The sequence below is a fragment of the Musa acuminata genome, chromosome BXJ2-5 (assembly GCF_036884655.1).
Source record: "Musa acuminata AAA Group cultivar baxijiao chromosome BXJ2-5, Cavendish_Baxijiao_AAA, whole genome shotgun sequence".
In the NCBI taxonomy this organism is placed as follows: Eukaryota; Viridiplantae; Streptophyta; class Magnoliopsida; order Zingiberales; family Musaceae; genus Musa; species Musa acuminata.
This window is the reverse complement of record NC_088342.1, coordinates 41,659,491-41,687,291: the sequence shown is the minus strand read 5'-3', so window position 1 is coordinate 41,687,291 and position 27,801 is coordinate 41,659,491. Positions and strand designations below refer to the sequence as shown.

The window sequence follows — 27,801 nt, the reverse complement described above, 5'->3', positions numbered from 1 at the left end:
TCACAACTCATAAGCATAAATCTAACAAAAAAAATAAACGCCAGAGTGAAAAACATGCAAATAAATGGTCAAATGGGTCATGAGTTCTGACATAATTTAGCCTATGAGTTCTTCACCAGGCAGAACAAAGGCTCCCATTGTTCTATAGACCTAAAGATTTACAAAATTCAACCTAAAGAGTCAGTTAAAAGAGCAGCTGTGCGAGTCCAATTGCCCTTACAAGCAGCAAAATTTTTAGGGAATCTACTTGAGGAGAACCTAAAACAACACAATGAATGAGCTGGTTGCTGTACCAAATTACTTGATACCAGATATCACCATTTACAGGCCAAGTTTTCAAAAGATAAGAGTGCAGATCAAAACAGGGTTTATCTTGTTTTAAACACATTGAACCCCTTCTGTCAATTACCACACAACCTAAACCACAAGGGTTTAATGGGAGAGTCTTATCACCAGTATTTGAGGGGAATCCATTGCCTCAGAAGGCACCAAGAAGGTCAAAGTCCAAACGAATATTTACGCCATGTCATTATTTCACATGGTTTAGCTCCATCTTGTGTTGTATAAGCTATGGATTCAGTTCTGACCTCTGATGACTTACCTCCAGCTTCTTTGTGGACTGCAGGCTTTTTTCCAAAAAGCAAGGCCTTGTGATGTCTCCAAAGGATAACACATGATTATTCTTATTCGGTGGCTCCAACCGGCCTAGATGCATGGTTTGGTTGACGGTTCCACTACTACCCAGAGTTAATGCATCCGAGCTTCTCGGGGATTGGCTTATAGCTGAGCTCATTTGCTGCTGTTGGGGATAGTCTTGGAATACTACAGTATTATCCGAGACCGGAATATCGCCGATGAGTGTCCTGAAAGCAAATTCTATGCATGGGTCTGGCCACGAATCTCCAAATGGTGATGTGAGTTGTGACACTGTTTTATCTTTGCTCTTTTCTTCTAATCCAGCGAGATTTTCCAAAGTAGCTTCTTCTCCAAGAAAATCCTTGCTTTCAAGCTTCTTAGAATGTTCAAAGTCCACCCCAGGTAACATTTCTTGTTGGTCAACCACGGGTGTGTATTTTGTACCATGATCCCGACTCGATGAATTCACTTGGTGTGCCTCGGTCCCATGAGACTCTTCAACAAGTGCAGAATTCACCAACGTATTAGCTCTAAGTGCAGCCAATCTTGGAGATGCTCGGTGTGGCATTGTGATTATTCTCATACTCTGTTTTTTTTTTGATCCATTCACACTTTTCCTTTTCGGCTTCTTGAAATCCATTTGCTCCTTTTCCTTTAAAACCAAGTTTTTTCCCTCCAACAAATTGCCTTCCAAAGCTGGCAAGCCCGACACATGTTGTAACTTGTTCGATTCATTCAGCTGCTTTCCCAGTGAAGGACCATATGATGTAACATTTTGTGAACCAGAGAGATGAGAGCTAAAAATGGTTGATTGATCTTCTATTGCTGGCTTGACACTTTCTTTACCTGGTTCCAACACTTCTCCTGAAACTTTGAGTTCTTGCTGCACTGAATTGAGCTCTGGGCCTATTTTAATCTCTGCCACATCACCTCTATCATGGTGCTTAATATTGACTAACGTCATTGAACCTGTATCAGCTTCTCCCACACCTGTTTTGCAAGAGCATGAATCAGAGGGTCAAATTTCAAATCTCTTTTGCTGCTTCTATCTTTACACAAGTCTGACTGCATTATCAGGTATATTCACAAAGAAAATATGGATCAAGTCTCTTCACTACTGAAAGCAACATTACCAACTTCATGCTATTAAGAAGTTAATGGATTTACTTGTTTCTACGGCACGAGCTGGATGGAATTGTGACTTTCCAGGAGACCCGTTGACCTCAGTCACCATTTTCACATCTGAGTTATTTCTCACACCTGGAAACAGGCATTTCTTTACCGTAGTCCCTCTATGTTCTACCCTTTTGGCTGCAGGAGGCTGCAAAGGGATATTCCAGGAGAAAATTGCTTAGTATCTAAGATGAACTTGATTAAGATAAATAAATAAGTCAAAATAAAAACCCAACTGGGCATCCAGAAATTGTTACAAAATATTTGGTAAGATATGTTAACGCTAGACGAGTATCCTTTTAAAATGACATACTCTATCTAGATGAAGGCAACATAGGTGGAGTGAGCAGATAATGACCACGCTAGCTATTTTGAGGAAAGTAGGGCAATATCAAGTGGTCAGTGACTTCTTTGATATCCTTGTTCAATTTTATTCAATTTAGCTATATATTATTATAGGAACTATGGCTGAAAGAAATACACTTGAAGCCCTCGATTGCCCCACTGGAGCATTTGACAAACCTAGCACAGATGTTTAAAGACAACTAAAGTATTTTGTCCATTTCAACATCCAAGGAATTCAAAACCTGACTTTGAAAATAATATACAGTTCATAACTTAAAATGTTATATCGTGTTCGCACTCATCATTCTTACTTTTTATTTGATACAAGCTCATCTTCTGCTCCAAATATTTGTCTAGTTATTTCAAATGGTTTTGCTTCCAGTTCCATTCATTGATCCATTTAACTTGTGGTGCATGGTGATGGACTTGTTTGGTGTTGGGTGCCTAGTATTTGTACCTCAAATATGTGCTGCAGTATTTTGTGCTCAGATTGATGCATTCTGCCTTGAGCACGAGAACATTGTTATTTGTGTTCTTCCTATTTGGCTACTTATTTTACACCCTGGTTCTTGGATATTTCAACTGGACTAGCTTTTCATCCATGCTCCTAAAACATGTAGATACTTGTATGATGTCAATAATATTTATCGGATAGTTGTACTAGAGGTTGCCATCTTGTTGATGGAAAAAAATAAGATAACAATGACTCCTACGAAATCCAATGAATCTAAACAATTACTACAACAGCACTCGATTATATTTTGAATACAATATTCTTTTCCTTTTGCCAATAGATACAACATGCAAACTATGACAGTAGTTCAAGACATGGTTTGATGTACCGCCCAAAATGGTATGGTACAGGCGCTACGTACCAATCTGTCAGCTGATTGGAATACAGACCACCCTGTACTGGACAAATGGTTGATATTTAATCGTTACCAACCTGTAATGGTCTGATTTCGACCAAAGTCAACCAACGGCACAGAGTGATTTGGTTCCAACAGTCAATTTGAACATTGGACCCATTTGAATGGCTATTTAACCCCATTCCCTCCCCTCTTCTAACAGTCTTTCTCACTCAATCACTCTCTCTTTCTCATAAATCCTCACTCTTGTTCTCAATTAAAGCTGATATTTGGTGATTAGAGGCTCAATAGAGAGGTTTAAGGCATTCTAACAATTCATTTGGAGGATGATTACTCTAACTAAAAGGTACATATTCCCTTACTACTTGGTAATTTATGACATGATTAGCACCTTTCTTTCTAGTTAATGATGATTAGGATGAATCACATGTTTATAGTGCCAAATTAGGGCTAATTAGGCATAATCACAGCTTTTTAATTATGTGGAACATGCCGCAAAGATGCTCCTCAACGTTCGAAAAAGATATATCTGCTATCCCTTTCTTATTTGGATATGTTTTCATTGAAATTAAACTAATACTGCATTTGGTTCTAATTAAAATACCCAAATTTAGATATTTTTTCCTAATTTTTAGGTATTTTCAGGGAATTTCTAGGGCATTTTTTGATCTTTCGGCATGTTCCAACATACCAACACATGATATGTCAGTATAGACCAATATGTACTAGTCTGGCCAAAGACCAGCACTGCCGATCGGCACAAGATGTCAATCCTTGGTTCAAGATGCATGACAATGTCAAATCTAAAAAAAATTATACTTAAATGCAAGTAATGGAATACACTTCCAACAATACAATTAAGGGATCATTTATATTCTTCACACGATGATCCTCTTTCACTGTATTTGTTGGCATCTGCAAAATCTTTCAGATAATCTCCAACCATAGGTCACATTCTCACCTATTTTCCTCAATTATTGATAAGAATTGTCAGCACCTAGACAAAAAACAGCTCTGCTTCTATGCAAATCATGCTCACTTGAACAGACGGAGAAAAAATAATAATAAATCCCAAGTCCACCTCTATCTCAACCAAAAAGTAAACCAAATTTGACCATCCATATCACCTTGCTTAATTTGTAGTAAACTTCATTACAAAGATAAAAATCAGCCACATTTACCAAATGAACCAAGCCACACCAAATCATCATACTCTCTCCTTGTACCAGAACCCTAATATCCATATATGCCTTCAAACCCATATCCAGTCACCTAAGTGACAAACCTTCTAGTTTTCGTTCTCAAATATTTTGTCATTAGCTACAACTTCTTTTATGTCAGTTGGTGTTTTCAGACAAGGAGGATATGAGCTATAGCCTGTAAGAGTCACAGGATGGAAGCTCCTACTGGAAGAGGAAAATGACTGATAAAAAAGCACAAAAGCAGGCAGTTGGCCTACTAGAAATAGGTGCTTTGGAATTGATATCATCCCTTGTAAGACCACATAAGATTCCTTGGGAACTTTTCCTAAGTCTGGTGCCCCACTTTTGTGTAAGAGATATATCTCACCAGAAAACAAGTATCTATCACTCACTTCCATTCGAAACTATTTGAGGGCAATGCTGATCTTTGTGATACTAGGATACTTCCGTCAAGTAAACTCAAACATCATAAAGTTGCTGTTCTAATATGCTACTACTAGTTCAATGTTTAGTAACTATGCTATATAACTCTTTTCTTCCTATCCCTTCTCTCTTATCTAAGTTTTTGCTTTTGTCTTTCCGATTTTTGTCACAACAACAACAAAGCCATAAATCCCAACAATTTAGGATCGACAACATGACTCTTTTACCACCATTGAGATAAAAAGTCATATGTTCTGTTAAGAGTATTTATATCTTTATTTATAGTTTCTATTAAAGTCTTTTTAATCTTCTTCTTCTACCTCTACTCTAACATACCATTAATAGCAATCATTTTAGCTCTTCTAACTACTGTATTTTGTAGGTCTCCCGAACTCACATCCATATTATCTTAAATGATTTTATCTCATTTTATCCTCTATCGAAGCAATACCTAATCGTTCACGAATAAAAATATATTTTTTCTTATCTTTCCTAGTAGCTCTACACATCCGCTTCAATATTCACATTTCAACAAGACAACAACACAGACTTATTTTTTTGTATATATTGTTTCTTAAATGCTCAATATTCAAATCCATAAAGCATTTGTTTGTCCAACAACACTCAAATCCATGATATAGCTACTAGTTCTAACACCAATAGCTACACTATCATAGATATCCTCTATAATGAACACACATTTCTTATGTAAGACCCACCATAATAAATCTCTATGAACTCTATTAGGTTTTCTCTAAATCAATAAAAATCATATGCAAATATTTTTTTTCTCTATAATTTTTCATTAATTATCTTAATAAATAATTAGTTCCTATTGTTGATCTTTCAAACATAAAACTAAATTAATTTTCAGATATATTTATTTCAAGTCTTGCCCTACTGCCCCTCTTTCTTGACTCATGAATTTAATTCATCTACAATTTTTATCACTAATCTTTATTCCTTTATTCTCAGGTCTTCTTAAGCTAATTCCTCCACAAGTACCTTATGTAACTTTTTGTCACCAATAGCAGAGAACAGTCTGCGGATTTAATGAACAGATCTGTATCCTTATAGAACTTTGAACTAAAATGTATTTTATTTTATTTCAATCTAACGTTATAATCACAAAAAGCAATTTCTGAACATCTTATCAGGTCCTAAGTATTTGGCCATCTTTTTTAAAAAAGAGCAAGAAACTATCCTAAATAGAGTTGTGCTTGTCCATCAAGTTTGATGAAACATCATGCCATTTCATGAAATCGATTAGCAGTTTATTTCAATATATTTGCATTTTTCCTCTTATCTCAACAGTTAGTTCCTGTCTTATTGTCATTCCCAATTAGCGAACAGCTCTATACACTTCAGCTAGCACAACGTAGCAGTAACTGGAATTGCATGGTTCACAGAACCATCAACGATCTCAGAAAATGATCACTGATTCTTGATCACACAAATCTTTCTCAAGGTAGGATCGCTTATATTAAGTCAGATCTAGTTTCAAATTGTGTTGAAGATACACTACTAAATTTTGTTATCGTATGACATTCGAAAATTCACAACTCTGATCGACGCTGCTTATAGTCCTCCATGGGCCCTCCAGCTGCCTACATAAATCTCAAATGGGTCCCCTGTGGTCCTGTGTGGTTTGGCAATGAATTATCAGCCTGAACACCTCCTTTGCGCTACCATTTTAGAGAACATTCTAAAACTGTACATCTATATAGAACACCACTACTCCCAGCTCATTGAGCAATTCTAAATGAATATTAACCTCCTCCAATCACTTATTAAGTCTGGTAATGTTCACCTTGCTGGTCAGCTTTCTGTTCCCAAAAGATATTAGGACCAGTTAGCTAGTAATACTTCTATCATGAATCTTATATCTCTGATGTGAGGACCAGGTAGCTACCTACACTTGTAACCTTATATAAGGACCTCATTTCTTCTACTTGCCAAATATACTGAATTGGGAATTCATGTTCTAGAATCTGTCTCAATCATTAACTGATTTGAAATTATTGTTATATTGTTATCTTCCTCTGCTAAATCACTTGCTATGAAGAATCCTCATACAATTGACTAAATATGTCCAGGTTCAGACATATATAGAAAGTTTCTAATTTTATCAGTTATAAACATTAACTTCATTGTCACAAAAAATAAGTGCAAAAGGATAAAAATTCAAGTATACATAATACAAACACACCATACAGATAGGAAGACAGAAAAGAATAAATCAAGAAAGCTAGAACAAGTTGGCATAGATAAGGTTGCACTTTGCTAAAGATGGACCAGACATACACTTACATGTGATTCCTTTTCTAAGGAATGGATGTCATCAATACTTCTTTTCTTTGGTTTGTTTACACAGCTATGAATGTCACCAGTTTCAAGATAGCGAAAAACATCCTTTAGAGAGCGAAATTCATAACCACTGACAGGGTCAAAGTAGAACTGTAGCAATCAAGTCACCAACAACAGTAGCTTCACAGTGAGACACCGAGAACAAATAACAAAAATGAAAAACAAACCAGAAAAATCAACAGTAATTTAGGAAAAACAAGCTGGAAAATTAAACAATCGAGGCAAAACCAAAGCTATGTAGGCAAGCTACTCATGTAAGGACCAAGGTGGGCTCATGATTTATGCCATTATTAACTGGTCAATGAATTTGACAGCCAGCATAAGGGAGGATGTGATATTATTGCATAAACTCGAGTCAATTCCTACATGTGAATGAGACAAAAGGCATGACAAGAGTAAGTAATAGCAAAGACAGCCGGAACCCAGAAGGATTTGGAAAACAGCTTAATTTACATGCACTACTCATGAAGCACTTTAACGGTAGAAGCAAATATAAGAGGATGCTACCACAAGAAGTCATTAACAACAAAATGTTGCTTCTAGGTGTTCATCACAAATAAACTCCCATAATCTGGTGATGCATATTAGAGATTCTGTTCATCACATCTATAAGGTAGGAAAAGATAGATCAAATCTTACCCAAATTGATAGATTTGCTTGAAAAGTAGTTTTATGATCTCGGAGAAAAGTCAATTATCAGTATTAAAGATAGAAATTTCATACCGTACCGAAGTTTCGAGCTTTGCTCGGTACAGTATGGTACTGTGTACCGAGCGGTACGCTAGGGCGTATTGAGCGGTACACCTAATTTAGGCGTAATATCCTCCGAAAATACCTGAAAATAAATTAGGTAATAGTATAAGTTAGGATAGAGTTTTTAAGTTATAAATAAATATAGTAATAGCATAAGTTTAGCAAAACCAATGTAAATTAGGTAAGAATAGTATCACATATCTTTTTTAGACTTTGAGGAATAGCCTTATGCAAGGTTTGTATTTCGGTTCGTTACGGATTGCTCTTTTGCAAATATTGAAATATCTACAGAAAAATTATTTTAATTATCAATTCACAAATCATTACTTTGTAGAGTTTAGGAGAGTGTAAATAAGAGAAAAAATGAGTTTGAGGTAGTTTAAAAGAGTATAAGAATAAAATAAAGTAAAATCGGGGAGAAGATGAGTTTAAAAACCCATGAGAAAGGGCTCCAATGATCATTTTGACTGTTGGAGCACTGTTACAGATCGGTAACGATTGAAATCGACCATTACTGAGTTGTGCCAAGCGGTAACGATCGAAATCGACTGTTACCGAGCTATGTCGAGCGATAACGATCGAAATTTCAATCGTTACCATCCGTCCGATATACCCTGGTATCATCTGATACAGGGCGATATTGAGCATTCCGCCCGATAGTGGGTGGTCTGCGTATCGGTATGCTGTCAGACCAGTACGTAACGCCCGTACCGGGTGGTATTATTCAAAATTAAAAACCCTAATTAATATCGCCATTAACCATAAATCTAGTTAGTTTGAACTCAGAAAATGCAGTAACAATATGAAAGTTGTTATTCTCTAGGGCAACGTTTGCAATACCATATCGCCCGGTGCCGACAGTATGTACTGGTTCGCTAGTAGATCGGTACGCGGACCGCACGCTATCAGGCGATATCAACCATTTGGCCTCATATAGTGTTAGAATTAGGCTCTCGTGGCGAAGGCAGAGCAGGGGTGCTATTTTATTGACTTCTCATTAAGACCAAAACCCTCTCTCCCTTGCTCCCATGGCGTGCCCTCTTCCTCCTCTCTCTTCTAGGGTTCTCCTCCCCCCAGCCATCCTCTCTGGGGTTTGGGCCATCCGATCGTTTCCGGAATCGCCCACTACTTCAGCTCCACCACCTCCATATTCGACCATGGCGGTCATGGCCCCCGCTCCTTCTGCTGACTATATCCTTCCACCGCTTAGGGAGTTCATTCATTGTTTCTCGATCGGTTTTCGCGTTGATTTCAGCCTTCTCTAACCTGATCTGCTTGTTCGGTTGTTCTTTGATTCGTTTATTTGCATAAAGACTGATTTTGATTTGCTATTTTAGATTTTTTAGGGTTTTCATTAGGGTTTATGCTCGGATCGGATGGCTAAAGCTTGATGAACGCTGCTTCTATGGGCTTTTGCTTCTATTAGTGTGTTTAGGGTCGTCAAAATGAGATTTTAAACTATGGCACCAGTACTATTCGGTAATGTTTTCCTGCCTTTAATATGTTTATGTGTTGTATAATTTATCGAGAGATTTTATACTTTGGTTTCGCTATGTTTAGGCATACCGCTCGATATGCCATATTGTACAATACCAAGCATGGCTCGGTACACTAGTACGGTATGATATTCAAAACTTTTCTCTAAAGTGCATACATTCATAATGGTATTTTGCATGCACTAGCAACATAGGCTTGCTAATATAAACATGGAGCCGAACTGACTAATCAACATGTTCAGATGGCTGATAACAGTTGGATAATATGAAACTATACCAAATTAGAAAGTCTAAGGTTACAACAAATTATATTGAAGAAAAAAGATGGCTTGGTCATGTCAATTTTTCACAGGCTAGGATTATTACAATTAACAGAAATCCGCACAACTAGTAAATAAGGAAAAGGGTTTGAAATAGAGTCTAATATCCAGTATTGCAATTAATAGCATCAAAAAGTATTTTAGTCCTACCAAGGACCATAACCCTCTAGGTTATGGCTTGCAACTATTGTTTTAGCATTAATAAAGGAATTTCAACCTTAGATCTCACCTTTCTACTAAAATATAGGTCCAAGATTAATGACCTAAGTTTCAATAACTGAGCTGATGAGATTCTGCGACCTGATTAAGGGAAGCTTGAACTGGTTTGCATAGGGCTTCAAAAGCTTGACATCATTGAATCACATTTACCGCTTCTTGCCTGACTACGCCTCACTATGCAATGCCGCCAGCTCTGGAAAGGAGATGCTGAAGAAAAGTTGGGAAGGAAGGAAAACCAGCAATGCATGGGTATCTTTCAGGAAATTGTGGGCTTCCTTGGTTTTCTTTTCTAGCTGTTCACACCTCATAGTGACACGACATTTTCCATGCGAGGTTGGTAGCATGTGCCATGCCAACCACCGGAGAAATTGGATGTGGTAGTGAAACATGAATCTAAGTCCAAGATATCAAAAACTTACCTTGAAATTTCTTTACCATCTACTTCAACTATACCTTCAACTCTTGGATTCACTAAAGTTGCACTAAATATATTCAGTCTCAAATACTTAGTCTAAGATGTTTGGTAGTTGATATTTGCCCCTATTACTTAGTATAGAGTTTATCCCAATTTGGTCAGTAAACATTTGGCCAGAAGCCATGTAAGGTCACCGATTATTTGTTAAGAATGTAGCTTAAAAGAGGAAGACTTGGTAACATGGAGCAGACTCATTTTGGAGAAACGATTAACAACTGAAGGAACTGCAACACTTTCCTCAATTGTATAAATATTATGCTCAGGCAACGAAATAGGAAAACTTTTTGAATTCTGAAGAAGATGTGATGAAGTTGACTCCAAGTTGCGTAGGAAGTGTTCTCAATAAAAAAAGCGTAATATTATAGGTAGCTGTAAGTAGAAACATAGGTGCAAAATTGTGCAATGCCAAGAATCTACTGTCTACCTCAAAATAAAGACATTAGATTATTTTCATCTTCTCATAAAATGACAGGTTATCACAATATAGAAGTAAAAGCCAATGTTGTATGGTGGAGTACCGGATCCTTTTTTATTTTTGTTCCAGAGTTTCTTAATCTGATCTCTTTGATCCAGCCATGAGGCAACTCATATGGAGTATTCTCAATTTGATCCTGCACTTATTCACAAGCTAAAGTCAGCATTTTTCATCTCATGGGCATTGATTAGTTATTAACTGAATGCACAAGATGTAGCCAGAACAAGAAACACAGTTAATTTAGGAGAGTTTGCTGAGAGCAAACATTTTTGGCAGAGTTTGTCTTGTTTTCTTCTTCCAAATTGGTTGATGCACAAAGTTTTTCCATAGATCTTGTGGTGATGCTCCTTGTCTGTTTGGTTGGGGAACCACGAAATTTTCCAGACTTTAGATGCTGAAGTACCTCTTTCTTTGAACAAAATCTGGATCCAGTATATGGATCATGGAAGCACTGCAGGAAAACAGAGATGAATTGGTCAGCTATACAACTCGAGAAAAGAAAGCCTCCATCAAGCACCATGAAAAATAGAAACAATAATTTATCAACATTATCTACAGAAAAATCGATTCTGATATATTTCTGAAATGAATTGGTGTTATAGAACAAAGTTAGTCAGATCTAGGTTCAAGTCAAGTTAGTTTAATCTGAGTCCTAGTAATTAAAACAAACTTACTTGATTGTATTTAATCCAGATAATTCTAAGTTTTGAGTCCGTGAGATAGTTTCTGATTCTTCCATAGGCACTCAACTCTGATATGAGGGATGTCTATGTTTGTTTATAATACTGAGATGTAATATTGTTTGGGAAGGAAGTATTAGCCAATAGGCCCCTTAGTTAAAAAATTCAGAGACCTAGAGTACATTGTTTTGCTGACCATTCATTAATGTGAATAACAGTGGTATCTGGTATATTTTAGGAAAGATTTGGGCTGCAAGAAAATATCATCTGTGTGGTGCTTGAATGCGAGTTAAAAGTCAGAATTTCTAGTTTGAATTAAATAAAAGGACTATTTTTACTTGTATAAGTAAATGGCTATAAACTAATATTTTGCCATATATGACAAAGTTTAAGTGAGGAGACCTGGTTTCTTTGGACATAAGCAAGTGGCGATCAATTAAAACATTTTATTCTAGAAACATATGAAAAATACATCCTGATAATGTTTTAAGATCAACCATACACCCCTCATTCAACTACAGCTTAGTTATCTATCCAGCTTTCCAAATGCAAATGATACACAGTTCATAGTATTAGATAGTTAAAAGTTGAACTAACTCAATCCTCAGCTACCTATCTATTTTTTTCGGATACAATAACCCTGATTAGGCAAGGTCAAACATTCCAAATATTCTCAGTCCCAAAAAATTATCTTGAACAGAAGAATCAACAGAGAACTTGACCACTTCCATATTCACCTTTGTTAGAATTTTCTTGTCAGTAACTGCTGCTTGAAGATCCTACTATTTCTTGGTCCAAATTTGACAGACTACAGCTGGATATAAACTTTTCCTTGAACAAAATATCAAATATTTACCTCTGTGTTGCTCATAGATCCATATAATATCCTGCTCTGGAGCCGTAGACCACCTATTGACTTTTGTAAATCAGTGACTTACCCTATATACTAGCAGTAATGAGACAGTCAAAAACATGCTGAATGGTTTTAAATTGCTCTCAGAAAATGTACATCGAGAACTAAATACCTCTTCTTAAGTAATTTAACATAAAGCGACAATCTCTCATCATTTTAATTAAGGATTTTAATTTTGAATAATACCACCCATATCGGGCGGTATGTACCGGTCCGCCAGCAGACCAGTATGCGGACCGCCCGCTACCGGGCAGTACCGTCGACTGGGATTGTTTCCGTCCTGTTACCATCCTAAATCGGTCGTCACTGCCTGCTACCGGATGGTATTAGCGGAGGGAGAAGAAAGAAGACGGAGAAGAAGAGGAGAATCTAGAGATCCGAGTTTCGTACCGTACTGTTACAAGCATTTCTTCGATCATCACCGCCCGCCACCGGGTGGTATCATCATTGCTTCTGCTGCAAGTTTTCAGTTTATTTGGAAAGCTTTAGCTTTCTGATTTCCTCCTATAAATTATAAAAAGATTGATCGATAACTAAAGGGGGTTGCCATTTACCATTGATAATAACAGCTGATACTTGACATTTTCTGCAACATCAAAATTCACCACATCTAAAAAGGAAACACGTACTTGCCAGAGTTCCGTCAGGTAACATGTACCATCCCAAAAATAGGAAAAATAAATTTGCCATTTCCCATTTTATAAATCCTGAGCTCCCTTGATGCTTCCCTGACTTCTACAATTTTCTTCCAAACACAACTTGAATGCTCTGTTGGTTGTGATTCCAATTGTTTGCATATATCAATTTCATATTATGGATACGCAAATCTGAAAAAAGGTTTCATATACTTTTCATTGCTGATTCATTTTCAATTCCAGGATAAATTTTATGCCAAATCCGTGTCACCATAAGGCTTGTGTGCTTGTTTCTACTCAGTTAGACATGCATTATCTGCAGTCAGGGCTTCCCCATAAGTATTTCCTGCATAGCATTCCACCTCTTTCACAATCTTCTTAGGTAGATGGAAACTGACTTGAGATTATGATGGTAGATTCTTTTGATGTTGAATAAAATGCATTTGTTGCTTACCAGAAGAAAACAACTTATCATCTACTCCAAGTTTCCTTCAACTTGCATGTCTTGCTTACCCAAAAAAAAACAAAGAAAAGAAAATTCAACTATAATCTGTTTCAAGCTCCCTCCAACTTGCATTATCACTCTCAGTAGAATGGCAATACATAATACATAGCATACTTCAGTATCCAAAAATGCTCAGAAAGTTCCCTTATAAATTCGTCATCTAAACTTTCCAAGTGAACAAATCATGGAATTCACCGGAAATGAAAATAAACAAGCCGACAAAGTTGCAATATCTATGATTAAGCTACACCTCATCAAATTAAAAGGAAGAAACTATTTTAGTTTTTTCTTCAATTTTTTTATGGTTTTACCTACTTAAGTTTAGCTCATTTACAAATATGAAACATACAGAAATTAGGTATAAAGAATTAATCATGGGTCATTTGCTTCTTGATCATGCATATGGATACAAAAATTGAATTTTATAACAGAACAGAAATTTCTGTTGCACTTCAAGAAAATCTGAGGGCTCACTTATTTCTACTTCAGGGACACTATTGTTCTTTTCATAACCACAAGAAACGACCCTTCTATCACTAAATAGTATTAATATAAGTTTCAATCATTTTGGCCCTATTGAATTATGACTTGTATAGAAATAAACACAAATTCCTAGTTCAAATTGTTTTTTTGTCGTTGATCTTTTCCTCAACCAAAAGAATTCATAGAACAACTTGGTTATCTCGTAGGACTACGCAACAAAAGCGAGTCATTTAAAGTTAGGCCAAAGCATCTGCACCTCTTTCAAACTCCCATCTCCTTTGCCCTAACTGATCAAGATACATTTAAAATCACCAGTTACCAAAATTTTCCTTTTTCTCTGCTTCCTGCTCTTCTTTCATGCACACTCCAAATCCACAAAGCAGCTATCAACCAAGATAAATAAAAATGCTGACGGTCATGCATAAAGAAGATAGAACCAATCAAGTCTACCGCGTTTTGATCTACATCAGAACCCGGAATCCAAAGCAAGAAACAAATTCTACACAAAGAAAAAAGCGAACATTAAACAGGAAAAGAAATGGAGCAGAGACTAAAAGGATCGTTTGGATTTACCCAAAGCACCGCTCCGCTCCTGGTGGTCTTCGCCACCGCCGTCCACCCCTCCGGCAGCCAGTCGGGGCGACTCTCCGCCGCCATCTCGAAAATCCACCACCACGGTTGCTCCGATCTGAAATCGCCGGGATCGTCTTGTGCACTCCTTCTTGAGCTTACCTCTTCTCTTTGACCTCCCGTGTGGTTTGCCCCCCGGCCAAGGACGCTCGAGTTGATAGGGAGCCTCCGAGATACGGGCTCAAGTCTCACGTGTTGGACTCCGGTTCTCCTCGCGATTCGTGCCACTGGCTTCGTGGCCGCGTCTGGGCGCTGACAAGATAAGATCCGACGGTCTATAATTTTTCTAGTGTTCTTTCTTTTTTCACTGTAGAGATCTCTGGCGATATGATAGAGGTGGAAAGGATGCGTAAAATTTTCCAACACCAGTGGCCGTCTTACGTTTGTGGCGACTGGATAAACGGCGTGGGACCCACTGCGGGACCCGATAGTGATGCTCGCGTTCTTAACTCCACGCGTAAGTGAACTTAAGTAAATAGAAGTTTGAAATAAACACAACAGTAAGAGCAAATCAACTATTCAAGATAATATTTAAGATCAGTTACATGAATTCGTTCCCGTCATTGAATAAGCTCGAGATAAATATAAATCAAATATAATAGTTAAGATGAACATTAGATTATAAATATATGAAAAGTTAATCTAATCCACAAATTTAATAAAAAATAATAATAGATAATCTTTCCATAAATTTTACTTCATCTTAATCTAATCCGAAATATTTTATTTTACCTTTATTAAAATCGAGACCTGACTAATTACCAAGATAATCAAACATAAATCTAAATCATATAATTAATTTCAATTTAAGTTCGTTTCGAACTTGATCAGATGATATTTGAATCCGATCGGATGGAATCCGGAAATTGAGAGGAGGAAACGATTATTGTATAAAATAGGAAAACAAAGAGGCGGAAGGACCGTTATGTATCAATCGGTCTTTGTGGACCGTTCTGTCCCCACCGATTTATATCTTATTGTCTTCGTTCCGCGTCTACTCGCGTAAATTATCGACTAGGTAGGGGCTGTCGAGTAATTTAGGACACCGTTCTCCCGTCCACCCGTTGCCGCCCTACCCACCGCCGATCTGCAATAAAAATCCCGCTCTTGAGCCTGCGAAGGACATCGCTCCATCGCCAAGAATGGCTCTGTGTACCCCAACCCTCCTCGTGTATCCTCTACATCGAACCCTAGCATCGATCTCCCCCAGTGGTTTCTTCCTCTCTTGTGCTCGATTTCTTGGACTGCGTACCTGGGGAAGATCCATCAACGGTGAGTCTGCTCTATCGATCGAGATTCTCTCGTCCCACTGTCTGTAGTCTTTTACAATTTGAACCTCGTGCAGTGTTGAGATCGCCTGTGGGTTCGAGAGTGAGCTCTAAGCGATGGAATAGTGGTATAATATATTTTTCGCTCAGTGATGATTTGGATTCCGGTAATGGTTCGTCGGTGGATGGATACGTTAAGAAGAGGTTCGTTCTTTCGTACTTCTTCCGTTAGATAAATTCTTGATTTTCTAAGGGATCGTGTTCTTTTATTTTCTATCATGATTACTGTCCTCTACATTTTGTCGGATTGAAAGGTGGAACCTGGTTATGACCCGGTGGGGTTAGCGAATGGCCTGCATAAATTGTCGTCGTTGTTCGATTGATGTGAAAATGTACCTGTTAGACATGTCTATGGTTTCTTTGTTTGAAGTGATTTCAGAATTTATTCAGGAGTTGCAGTAGTTGGATACAATAATATTTAAGTTGGATACAATAATAAAGGTTTGACGTACATCTTAGTTGCAACATACAGTGAATCTCATCATGATCCTATTCAATTTCATCTGCTCCAGTATTATGACTTCAATTCTCCTGCAAATGTGTTCAATAGACCTGCAAGCGGGATAGATCAGTTGGCCAACTTGGAGCAGTACTGATATCTTCTTGAGCTCAGGTCCTTAAACATGATATCATAAACTTGATCATCAGCATCTGCACCTTTAGCTCATCTCTAAATCGGTTGAGATAGTATTAGTTTAAACTTATGAGCTATGTTTGTTGTTAAGCAAGCTTCATACAATGATCAGATTTGACTTGCGAAGATAAAAATGAGATATCTCACTAGAAGAAAGCAATCTATAAATATATTTGTAAATGAATTCCAGGTAAATAGGAAGGAAGATGAAAACATCATGAATTTACAAGATGCTGTGTAGCAGGATGAATAAATCCTTTTTTCTTTAACCTTTTCTGGCTTGCCAAAATTATTAATAACAATCAGGATCTAGAAAATATAGCAAAGTTCTTGAGTTTGTTGGTTCTATATTGTTAGCCAGGGGGGAGCTTATGTGTCAATGTTAAATCCCTTCCTGTAAGATTACATCAATTGTCATGGTCACAGCTGAATCAAGATTGCAAAATTCTTGTGTAATTTCAGTGGCATTTAGAAAACACGTGCTGCTCTGGATCTTCATGATGTATGATAATTTTGTTTCTCTTGAACATAGTACAGTATCAACAATAACAACAATGGTGATCACGACAACTAGCTGTGCATGGTTCTTTCTTCGCCATTAAGTTTTATTAAGTGCATTATCGCTATTGAACTAACATACACCAGATTCTTTCTTAGATTTTCTATGCAAGTGTCCTTTTTGTGAGCAATATCACTAACAACCGAGGTCTTCAATTTCTAATAATACTGCCTGGTATATATATATATAAATACCACTCATTTTTCTCGGCAACGTCGCAAATTTTTTTTTACTTTTATATATAAATATATATAAATAAAAGATTTTTTACTTATATATATATATATATATATATATATATATATATATATATATATATATATATATATATATATATATATATCGAGTGGTATATCGTTCAATATATAGTACCGTACCGTACCGAGCGAATCTCGAAACTCTGGTACGGTACGATATTTCAATCCTTGCTACCAACTAACTGAATATTTCTTTCTTTTTTTTCCTATTTAAACATCCTAAACCCTCCTCAACCTCTTTTACACCATTAATATGAATTGATTTGTTGGCTAGCCTCACCAATGCTGTTATGTCTCCTTTGAACTAATTTCTCTCGTTTGAGTTCTGGTTGGCACTTTCTCCTATTCTTCATGAATTCAATTTTTGTCTTTCTTGTTGGCTTGCCTCACCAATGCTGTTATGTCTCCTTTGAACTAATTTCCCTTATTTTAGTTTTGGTTGGCACTTCCTCTAATTCTTCATGAATTCAATTTTTGTCTTTCTTTCCAGATAATCCTCCATTTCCATCTTAGCATGTTTGTCTTTGCAATACAATCCACTTAAGATATATTTGTTTCTTGCTGCCCAAAATTTAAATATTTGTCTACACTGTTTTTATAATAAAAAAAGCAAACAGTGATCACAAACACTCCAACCTCTCTCCACTCTGATCATCCCCTTCTGACTCCTCATATTATATCTTCTTCAGTCTCGTTGTTCTGTTGAACAACGATTCTAAGAATGGAGAAAATTTTGCTCTCGAAAATTTCTTGTCCATCTGTTTTAGTACTATAGTTGCATTCCTCTTTTTTTTTCTCAAAATACTAAAGTTGCACTTGATTTATTTAATTTAATAATTAAATATTACAAATCCTGTGGTTTCTGGATGCTTGAGTAGAGTATCTTTGTAGGAAAAATTAAATCAATAAGTTTACTGTCATATCCTTTTAAAATGTGTTTGCTTCTAAGGCATCCAGAAAATGTATCTGGGTTTTAAACATTGAGCCTTAAGATGTTGTGCCTGTGCCTGTGCCTGTTACTTTCAGCTTTCTAATGGTAGAAATATAACTTTTTTATGCTCTAGAGAGATTTTAAATGCATGAAGCATGTAATTTATTAACTCCTACAGAAATATCATCGAGCATATTCTTCTATTGAGAGCAAAGGAAAATTTATCTGATGTTGAGGAAAAGGACATGCTTGATTATCTCTACACATCTCAATATCAGATGAGTGGAATAATTGCAATATCATTAGGTCAGACTTCTGATGCTTCCCTTGTTAAATGTTATCTTAATTCCATATGTATTTTTTATTACTACCATGCTCAGACCTGTGTTTGTTTCTACTATTGGTGACATCTGATAGTTCTTTTCTATTTCATGTGCTGGTTACTTGTAATTTTTGTTCTTTTTTTTTGTAGCCTATAACATTCGTGATGTGGCATTACCAAAGAATGTTGATTGATTCCTTATTTTTTCTTTAAATTTATTTGTCAAAAGAATTAGACTGAACCATGAGAATATTAATTTCTCCTGTTAATTAGTAGTGACTTCAGTGTCACTCACTTTGAGGATGATCAATATGGTAGCTCCAACACAAACACAATTTTTAGAAGCTTTATCTTGTCAAAATTGTATGCATCATTTTTTTGTTGATGTGGTGTAGAGGAACTGACAAGGTAAGAAAAAGACTTTCAGCTGTAGAAAGAATTTCAAAGAGCAAAAGTTATTTCATTGGTGTGGAATGTTTAATCAAGTCTTTCCATTAGTTATCACATGACTGGAAGACCACAAGGGCTCGTAAGTAGATATTTTGGATCTCTTTGGATAGTAATGTAATTAGTTATGGAGTTCTTTATTTCTTTTCATAAATAATTAAAAAATAGGTGGGGTACCATTAGATCAGCTTGATGATATTGTTCTATCAAGTATAGTGCAAATTCTTTTTTTCTTGGTGAAAGCATACCATTTCCTTTTCATGTACAACGATCATAAGAGAGGTCTGTAAAACATAACCATGATGACTTATAGTCTCTTTTATTGCAGGTCGTATAGAGTGCCCAAATCTTGATAATTTTACTCATGCAGTATACATGCGTTTCCAAAGAAAAGAAGATCTTGCCAAATTTTACTCAAATTCCTACTATTCCAGAATTCTTAAGGAACATGTCACTCCATATTGCTATGTATGCCCTAACATGTAATCACCTTTCCATTTCCTATTTCATTTTTTCTTTAAATCAATATTGACTATCATGAAAGTACTTGTATTTTGAAGCTACTACTAGTAACACTTATAATTCTTTGGCTGTTGTAGGGATCAATTTCTGTTGATTATGAATCTGAAGTAGAGGATGATATCATTCCCATATTCCGGAGGGGAGAGGTTAGGTGAACTTGAAGTTGTGTAAATCATTTACCTGCTCAAACTGTTTGATCTTGTTGGATTATATATATTTAAGGTAGTAGTTATGTGCTATTTTTGAGCTGTAAGCATAATGACAAAAGCTATTTGGTTATGAAAAATGATATCTGGTGAAGCTATTGACAATCACAACAGGAACATTTTCTTGGCTCAGTTTAGTCAGGATTTGATATGCAAAAGCTATAGCATGTCATGAAGTACCTCCAGAACTATCCGGATAAGAGTTATAATGCCTTTCTTGAAATTTAGTTACTTCTCATAGTAAAACATGTTATTACGTTGTGAGAGATTAATGAAATGGAAGGATTGCAGTGGGAAGTAGGTTACTTGGATATTGATGATTTAGACTTGATGCAATTTAGACTCAGATCAGGTTATTAGCAAGAGGTCAAATAAGTGAGAATTGAAGGTTAAACAATTTCTACAGAACGTTGTGAATGTATGGCATGCATTCCTGCATTGAAGGGATAAATTCTAAACAATAACTGATGATTCAAGGTTTTGGGCATTCAGTCCAGTTTTTAGATTTATTTTAGTTTGGAAACTAGAAACACAAGAGGTGTACATCAGAAGACAGAAATGTTGGGTTTCATAGCTTTGGCTTGCAATTAAAAAGCATTGACTTTGTAAGAGTAAGGAATAAATTTGTACAATTTGTGGTTCTAAATTTATACACTTCCATAGCAATACAAAAATTTTATTCAAGAGAAAGGATAGCCAGGATAATTCCAATCATTGGATTGTGATATAAATTGCGGCTTAATATCATTGATCAGCGGGAAGACCTCTTATAATTCATCTAAGATCAAGCAATTTGTGTAGCAGATCAAAAGAAGCATAAGGCAACAACAACAAAACCGTAATTATTAAAAGAAGCATGGAAAATTAATTTGTGGAATATTATTGATTGTTTCAACTTTCAAACATCTAAAGATGGAAAGTTATTGATAATCTATAAATCCCTGGGATTACTTTGGAACCTAGGAACCACTTTCATGACCTTTTTCTGGTACAATTGTAACCTCCCAGAATGGGAATGTTAGGCTTTAATTATTTGAATTGTTAGGAATTAGTCCTATGGACTATGGCCTGGTCTCACTCCAGTGATGGCCTGACACCATGTGAAAAAGTAAAATCTTTGATTGCTCTATCTGAGATGGATTACATACATCCATATGACCATAGCACAACCAAACTAAACATCCAACCTTACTCAAGTTATGGGTTGGTATGTCACAGATAATAATGCATAACTAATTTCTATGGCCTAGCATTACTTGAAGACTAAAGTGATTGATGGTTGATACATATTTGTGATATTCCTCGTTAATACTTGTAAGTGGATGTTCTGGACTTAATATAGTTGGAGGCTGTATGGCAGGTACTGCAGCACAAGTTACTAAAACATTTGATAACAAATTTTCAGATCTTATCTTGGAACAATTTCGATATAAAATCTATGACTTGGCAAATATTGATATTATTATCCTTCATTAGTTATCTCAATATTGATGGATTTGGTCAGGAACAGATATTTGTTTTTAATGATTGTATTCTGTATGTTCAGCTTCACACTTGTGAAGAACTATCAACTGTTCTAGGACACTTGTGAAACTACTTGCAGTTGAATTTTATATCTGTTGAATTATGGTTGTAAAATGTCATAAAATATCCATAGTTCCTTGGATTGTCTTACCCAGATTTATCATCTAGCAGTTCTCAATTAATTTACTTCCAGCATTACATACTATTTGACAAGTCTTTTGTACTGGTACCTGGAAACATTCTTGCTTTGTATGATTTATTAGGAGTTCAACTATGGTGTTGAGTGCATGCTTCTGATATCTATTTCCAAGACTGCACCAGAACATGCTGTAGAAGATGCATTAGCTAGTCTATGGAACTTGACTCTGGATTTTGGTTCAGACATTGTACAGGCAACACAAGGTATGTTTAATTGTCAATTTACATGCTTTCTTTCTGCATTCTATCTTGGTGTTCCAGTCATTTTGTGTTGTGATCTTGGCCACCATAACTTATTTTAGTGATTAGGTGCTGCTAATTAGGTAGACATGCTATAGGCTAAATACCACAACAACAATAATGATAAAGTCGTAAGTCACAACTATTTGGGGTTGGTTACATGGATCTTTTGTCACCATTGAGATCTGTAAATAGTCATATGTTTAATTATGTTTAAAGTACTTAAATATTTATTTATAGTTTCTATTAAAATCTTTTTAGATTTTCCGCTACCTCTCCTCGTATCATTGACATTAATTATTTTACCTCTTTTAGCTATCGCATCCGGATGTCTCCTCATCACATGGCCATACTATCTTGAATGATTTTCTCTCATTTTATCCTTTATTAAATCAATTCTTAGTTGTTTATGAATAATAGTATTTCTTTTCCTATCTTTCCTAGCAACTCTACACATTTATCTCATCATTCTCATCTCAGCAACATAAACTTTTTGTATATATTTTTTTCTTAACCACCCAACACTCAAATCCATAAAGTATTGTTGGTCTCACAACTGTCTTACAAAATTTTTCTTTTAATCTTAAAGGTATCTGATGATCACATAAGATTCTTAATGCCCCTCGCCATTTAATCTATCTTGTTTTTACTCTATAAATAATATTTTCATCGATCTCTCCATCTTATTAAATAATTGATTCAAGATACCTAAAGTTTTTACTTAGAGAAACTTATTGTTCATCCAATTTAACTATATTCTCTTGCCTATTTCAAGACTCACTAATATTACATTTTATATATTCAGTTTTAGTCCTATATAGCCTAAAACTTTTAGTTTCTAAAGTTTGCCTCTATAAGTCAAGTTTATAATTAATTTCACTTAGACTCTCATCAACTAAAATAATATTTTCAACAAATAATATACATTAGGGAGGTCTATTATGTAAGTAACTAGTAAGTTCATCCATTAGTAATGTAAAAAGATAGAGACTTGTGGATCCTTAGTATAATCACATGCTAATAGGAAACTCACTAGACACACTACTTGTAGTTCTAATACTAGTAGTTATATTATTATACATATCTTTAATAACATCAATATAATTAGTGGATACACCTTTCTTTTCTAAAACCTATCATAATAAATCTCTAGGAACCCATAGGCTTTCTCTAAGTCAATAAAAATCATATGTAAATCTTTCTTTTTCTCCTTATGCTTTTCCATTAATTGTCTTAATAAATAAATAACTTCTATGGTTAATCTTCCAAGCATAAAACTAATTTGAATTTTAGAGATATTTGTTTCAAGTCTTATCCTACTTTCAATAATTCGTTTCCAAAGTTTCATAGTATGACTCATGATTTTAATTCCTCTTTAATTTGAACAATTTTGTATGTCACTCCTTTTTTGTAAATTTACACTAGAAAACTCTTTCTCAATTCATTAGGCATCCTCCCAAATCTTGTGATTTTGTTAAATAAGCTTGATAATTAAGCTACTTCTTTGTCCCTTAAGCTTTTCTTAGCCTGAAGAGGGATACCATCAAGCCTCACACTCTTAGCTATTTTCATCTTCTTTAATGCATCGTTTACTTCATTAGCTCTAATTTTATGAATACATATTTGATTATTAAATCTACCACTATTATTTATCATTAAATCTAAGTCCTGTGTGGAATATTCATTAAATAATTTATAAAAATATTTTTTTCATCTTTTCTAAATCTCGTTATCATTTATACACATTTTTTGATCTTCATCCTTAATGCACCTAATATTTCTTAAATCCTTACACTTTCTTTTTTTAGCTTTAGCAATTCAATATATATCTTTTTAATCATTTTTAGTATTTAATTTATTATAAAAATTATCATAAGCTATATATCTTATTATGGTAACTATCTTTTAGCCTCTTTTTTATATTCTTTATATATTTTAATTTTTTTATTTTTATAATTTTTTAACTTCAAAACATGATCTTTTAGTAAAAATTATTTTTTGAACTTCCTTGCACCACCACCAACTCTCTCTTAAGAGTACATCTCTACCTGTAGTTTCATCAAGAATCTCCTTTGCAAAGCTCTTAATCTTATTAGTTATCATCTTTAAAATTTTAATATCTAGTCTTAGTAATTTTTTCTACTATCTTTTTCTTCTTCCATTTTCTAATATCACAAACATAAATTGATTCGTTAAACTTTCACCCGGTACAACTTTGCAATTCTTATAATTTTATCTATCTTTCTAATGAGAAAAAAGTCTATTTGATTACAGTTGTGACCACTCTTATAAGTAATTAAATGTCTCTCTCTCTTCTTAAAGTGAGTAGTTACAATATAAGATCATACGAAGTTGCAAAATTCAAAATCATACCACCATCTTCATTTCTCTCCTCATAACCAAAGCCCCTATACACCCCTTTATATTCATTATATGTTTTTCCTATATGACTATTAAAAGTTTCTCCAATTATAAGTTTTTTTTATTATAGACATTCCCTGAATGATATCATCTAAGCTTTCCAAAATTTCTTTTTGGTTTAATCATCTAATCCGACTTGAGGTGCATAAGCACTAATGACATTCAAAATATTTTATCCTTTCACAAATTTTAAAACCATAATTCTATCTCTAAATCTTTTTACATCTACAACATTGTTTTTAATATCCTTATCAACAATAATTCCTACACTATATTGTGTTTAACTTTTTAAATATACTAAATTTTACATTTCTAGACTTTTTTCCATACCTACTTAGTCTCTTGTAAGCAAGTAATATTTATTCTTCTTTTGATTATAATGTTTGTCAATTCTAATCTCTTCCCTGAAAGTGTTCCTATATTCCAAGTTGCAAACCTAGCCCTCTATTCTTGGACTAATTTCTTTACTCTTATTGGTCCAGAACATTGAGAGAATCCTTGCCTACTTAGCACCATATCTGGGCATCGATGTGATGGGTCACTTCTGGGCGACCTCCTAGCCCACCGTTTTCAATTTGGAACACCTAGGTGGTGAAGGTGGCATCACTTCAGTATGACAACCTAGCTCTATACTGAAATCGGTTGAGATCCACGTTTATGAGATCTGAAAATAGCTTTGCGGTGGTTGTTAGTGACCTAATGCAACCCTCTAACTTTTCGTCCGGACTTGGGACCAACATTGGCAGTGTTATGCTATAGGCCAAATCATTGTTTTTTTACTTTGAACTAACCAAATTTTTGGTCAACTCTTTGGTACTAGATGTATTTTGTCTTTTTGGAGTGAAGTTAGTTTGGCAAGCTTCACCATGGTTTTAAGACTTAATTGTCAGTGGTTTTAGATAACTTGCGTGTTTGCGTGCATATTATATAATATTATCTGATGCTCTATGATTCTTATCCTCTTTCCTCTTGCTTCTATTGTGAGGTCATATAAGGTTATATATACTTCTTACATAGATGAAGACTTTCATATCTTTTAAAAGGTTCTGTCCTGATCACTTCAGAACATTCATTAAAACCTTGACATTCATTAAAACCTTACTAGGTGTGAAGTTTCTGATGTGTCTTGGGTGGACCGTACCCTTTGGTTCTGGTCTGGCCCCTGGTGGATGGCCTCAAGAATCAGCTTTTTTGCTCAAATAAAACTCATTTGGATTTGGCTTGATAAAGACTGATCAGTTCCAAAATCTAAGAATGAAGGGAACAGCAGTTTATATGAATGATTGCATTTACATTATTTTTCCAATGAAACACAATTAGCTTTATGAAGTGCCTGGCTTCTGTTTTAGATGACAACTTGATTTGAACAATAATTTAAATTGTTTTAGACATAATATTGTCAGTAAAAAAATGCAATAATTATCAGATGCTTCTTCCTTTTAACTTTATATTGTGAAAATTGTGAAACATTTTAACTGTGATGAAGCAAATATATCTTACACTTTTGGTATAATGATAAACCAGGTTGCAATCTCAATGTTGCAGATAGTGAATACACTCATGCTGCAGTGATGCGATTTCCATCATGTAAGTGTACTAATATCTATTGCTCATATTCTTTGAAAATAGACATGCTTGGTGAAGGTGCCTGCTCAGTGATGGATTTAGTGAACAGGGTCTATAAACCACTCTCAGACAGATGTGATGATGACTTTGGTAATGGCTACTAGTTGATGTTTCATTGTGCTTTGGTGTTGTGCAGTTGAAGCCTTCAAGATATTCACAGAAAGCCCCATCTACAAGGATGTAAGAGCACTTAACCATTCACTAGATTCTCTCTTGTTTTACTTGTGTTTATAATGTCGTCCCACCCATTTGGCTATCATCAGTCGAACGTTTGTCTACATTGCATACTAATATGTTTTCTATAATTGTCACTGGAATCAGAATTACATCGTGTTTGGCCAATTCTGTCCTATATTTCCTTTTCAACCTGATGTCCTTTCTTAAGGTAGGTAAAAGCATTTTTGCATTATTATGCCCTATGCATTCAAATGACTAGATTGATCATCATTCAGTTGGTTTCAGTTTGTATGCTCAACAATACTATTAAATGGCAGGCTATATGAACCAAGGTATATAGTTTCGAATGATACCATCCGATATGGGCGGTACGTACCAGTCTGATAGTAAACTAGTACGTGGACAGCTCGCTACCGGGTGATATTTTTTTATTTATAAATAAATATATATATTTATTTATTTTTTTTTAATTTTTTTTTTTTTTTTTTTAAGGCGACGTTGCATCGCCTCGATGACGTCGCCGAAAAAGGCAACATCGCCCAGAGAAGGAAATATATATATATATATATATATATATATATATATAACGGTATACCACTTGGTATACAGTACCGTACCGTACTAAGAAAATGTTGAAATTTCGGTATGGTACGATATTTCAATCCTTGATATGAACAAACCATTTTTCTTTCAGACTCTGCTGGGCTTGAAGTGGTTGGGCCTGTAACAATAGTCTTTTCTTCTTTTATGCAAAAAAGAAAAAGAAAAAACAACTCTGTAACCTTAAAATTTGATCACAAAAGATGCCATCGGCATCTGAATCAATTGTCTTATGCCCATGTTTACTTGCCACATAGGTTCTAATTTGTCGATTATCTTGTGCACACCTAATAATTTAATCACATATTTGAAGTTCTTTAGCTTCATTTTAGGACCCCAGTCATCTATTATAATAGTCGGCTGCTGCACAACCATGTTCCTGAGAAACCTTTTAATACAGGATGGTACTACATTCTCTATTGGTGACGGTAAAAGAATCTTGAAAGATTCGACTCATAGGAGACCTATTGTGTATCTATGAAGTTCTTGCCAATCGTTCTATTTTATTGCTGGATACGAAGAACATTATTTTTTTAGGACTAAAATGCTTAATGTTATGCAGATGTGGAAGCTGAAGTTCCATGCTATCACGGGGAAAGCTCTTCTGCTACATTTCCTTGTCGATCCTGTAGGCACTGAGTTGATGTAAGACAGACTACATTGTTATTTCAGGTACTGATCAGATCAGGTAAGTATTCTGTGAAACATATTACCGTGTGTTCGGTAATTGTTTCCCTCCAAGTGTAAATCTCAATGTTCTGTATATAAATTTGAATCCTTTCTTCTTTCCCTGCATCTGTCTCATTTGCATGCCAATAACATTTAAGTTTTACAAACAATGAACTTGCCTTCATTTTTTCTTTTTAATTTCAGGCATCGATTTAAATATGCTGTGTTTTATGTTGACATCATATGCCAAAAATAGACATACTGGAAATGAAACATAGTAATGCTTCCCCACTCCGCTGTCCATACAATTAAGCTGAGTGCTCTAGAGAGAAAGATGAGAAGCAAAAAGGTTAATAAGTTGGGGAAATAAGAGTTCACGTATTTCACTGTTGAGTGTATATTATGATGAGCTGCTATTTATTCGGTGAATATCTCCTCGGCTTGCCACAGTGACGATCATGTAAGGTGGAAGTACCATTGTTTAAAACTTGTGCATGGCATGTCATACCTCATTTGGTAATTATTTCCCTGTAAGTGTAAA

At 35.2% G+C, this 27,801-nt stretch overlaps 2 protein-coding genes across 8 annotated transcripts; one reads left to right on the top strand and one right to left on the bottom strand.

Annotated features, from left to right (window-relative positions):
* Positions 1-272: 272 nt before the first annotated feature.
* LOC135584562 (methyl-CpG-binding domain-containing protein 13-like) lies at positions 273-14,753 on the bottom strand. Of its 5 annotated transcripts, none has more exons than XM_065109541.1 (7): positions 14,543-14,686; positions 12,737-12,802; positions 11,019-11,204; positions 10,797-10,889; positions 6,953-7,105; positions 1,804-1,957; positions 273-1,626 (listed from the first exon to the last, which is right to left on the bottom strand). In XM_065109541.1, exons 3-7 carry the CDS (start codon positions 11,079-11,081, stop codon positions 569-571), a joined length of 1,521 nt encoding a protein of 506 aa, XP_064965613.1. In that variant the 5' UTR covers positions 11,082-11,204; positions 12,737-12,802; positions 14,543-14,686; the 3' UTR covers positions 273-568. The 5 variants fall into 5 exon arrangements, with proteins under 5 accessions (XP_064965613.1, XP_064965614.1, XP_064965610.1 ...); XM_065109542.1 differs by lacking the exon at positions 14,543-14,686 and adding an exon at positions 12,901-12,917; XM_065109538.1 differs by lacking the exon at positions 12,737-12,802 and having other exon boundaries at positions 14,543-14,753.
* A 961-nt stretch (positions 14,754-15,714) lies between these two features.
* On the top strand, positions 15,715-27,380 carry LOC135584557 (uncharacterized). Of its 3 annotated transcripts, none has more exons than XR_010487112.1 (9): positions 15,715-15,871; positions 15,945-16,071; positions 18,487-18,614; positions 19,406-19,545; positions 19,677-19,745; positions 21,593-21,731; positions 25,713-25,775; positions 25,864-25,994; positions 27,154-27,380. XR_010487112.1 is itself a non-coding variant. In XM_065109537.1 (9 exons), the coding sequence occupies exons 1-9, from the start codon at positions 15,742-15,744 to the stop codon at positions 27,238-27,240; spliced, it is 927 nt and encodes a 308-aa protein (XP_064965609.1). In that variant the 5' UTR covers positions 15,715-15,741; the 3' UTR covers positions 27,241-27,380. The 3 variants fall into 3 exon arrangements, 1 of the variants encoding a protein (XP_064965609.1); XR_010487111.1 differs by having other exon boundaries at positions 25,857-25,994; XM_065109537.1 differs by having other exon boundaries at positions 25,951-25,994.
* The last annotated feature ends 421 nt before the right edge of the window (positions 27,381-27,801 follow it).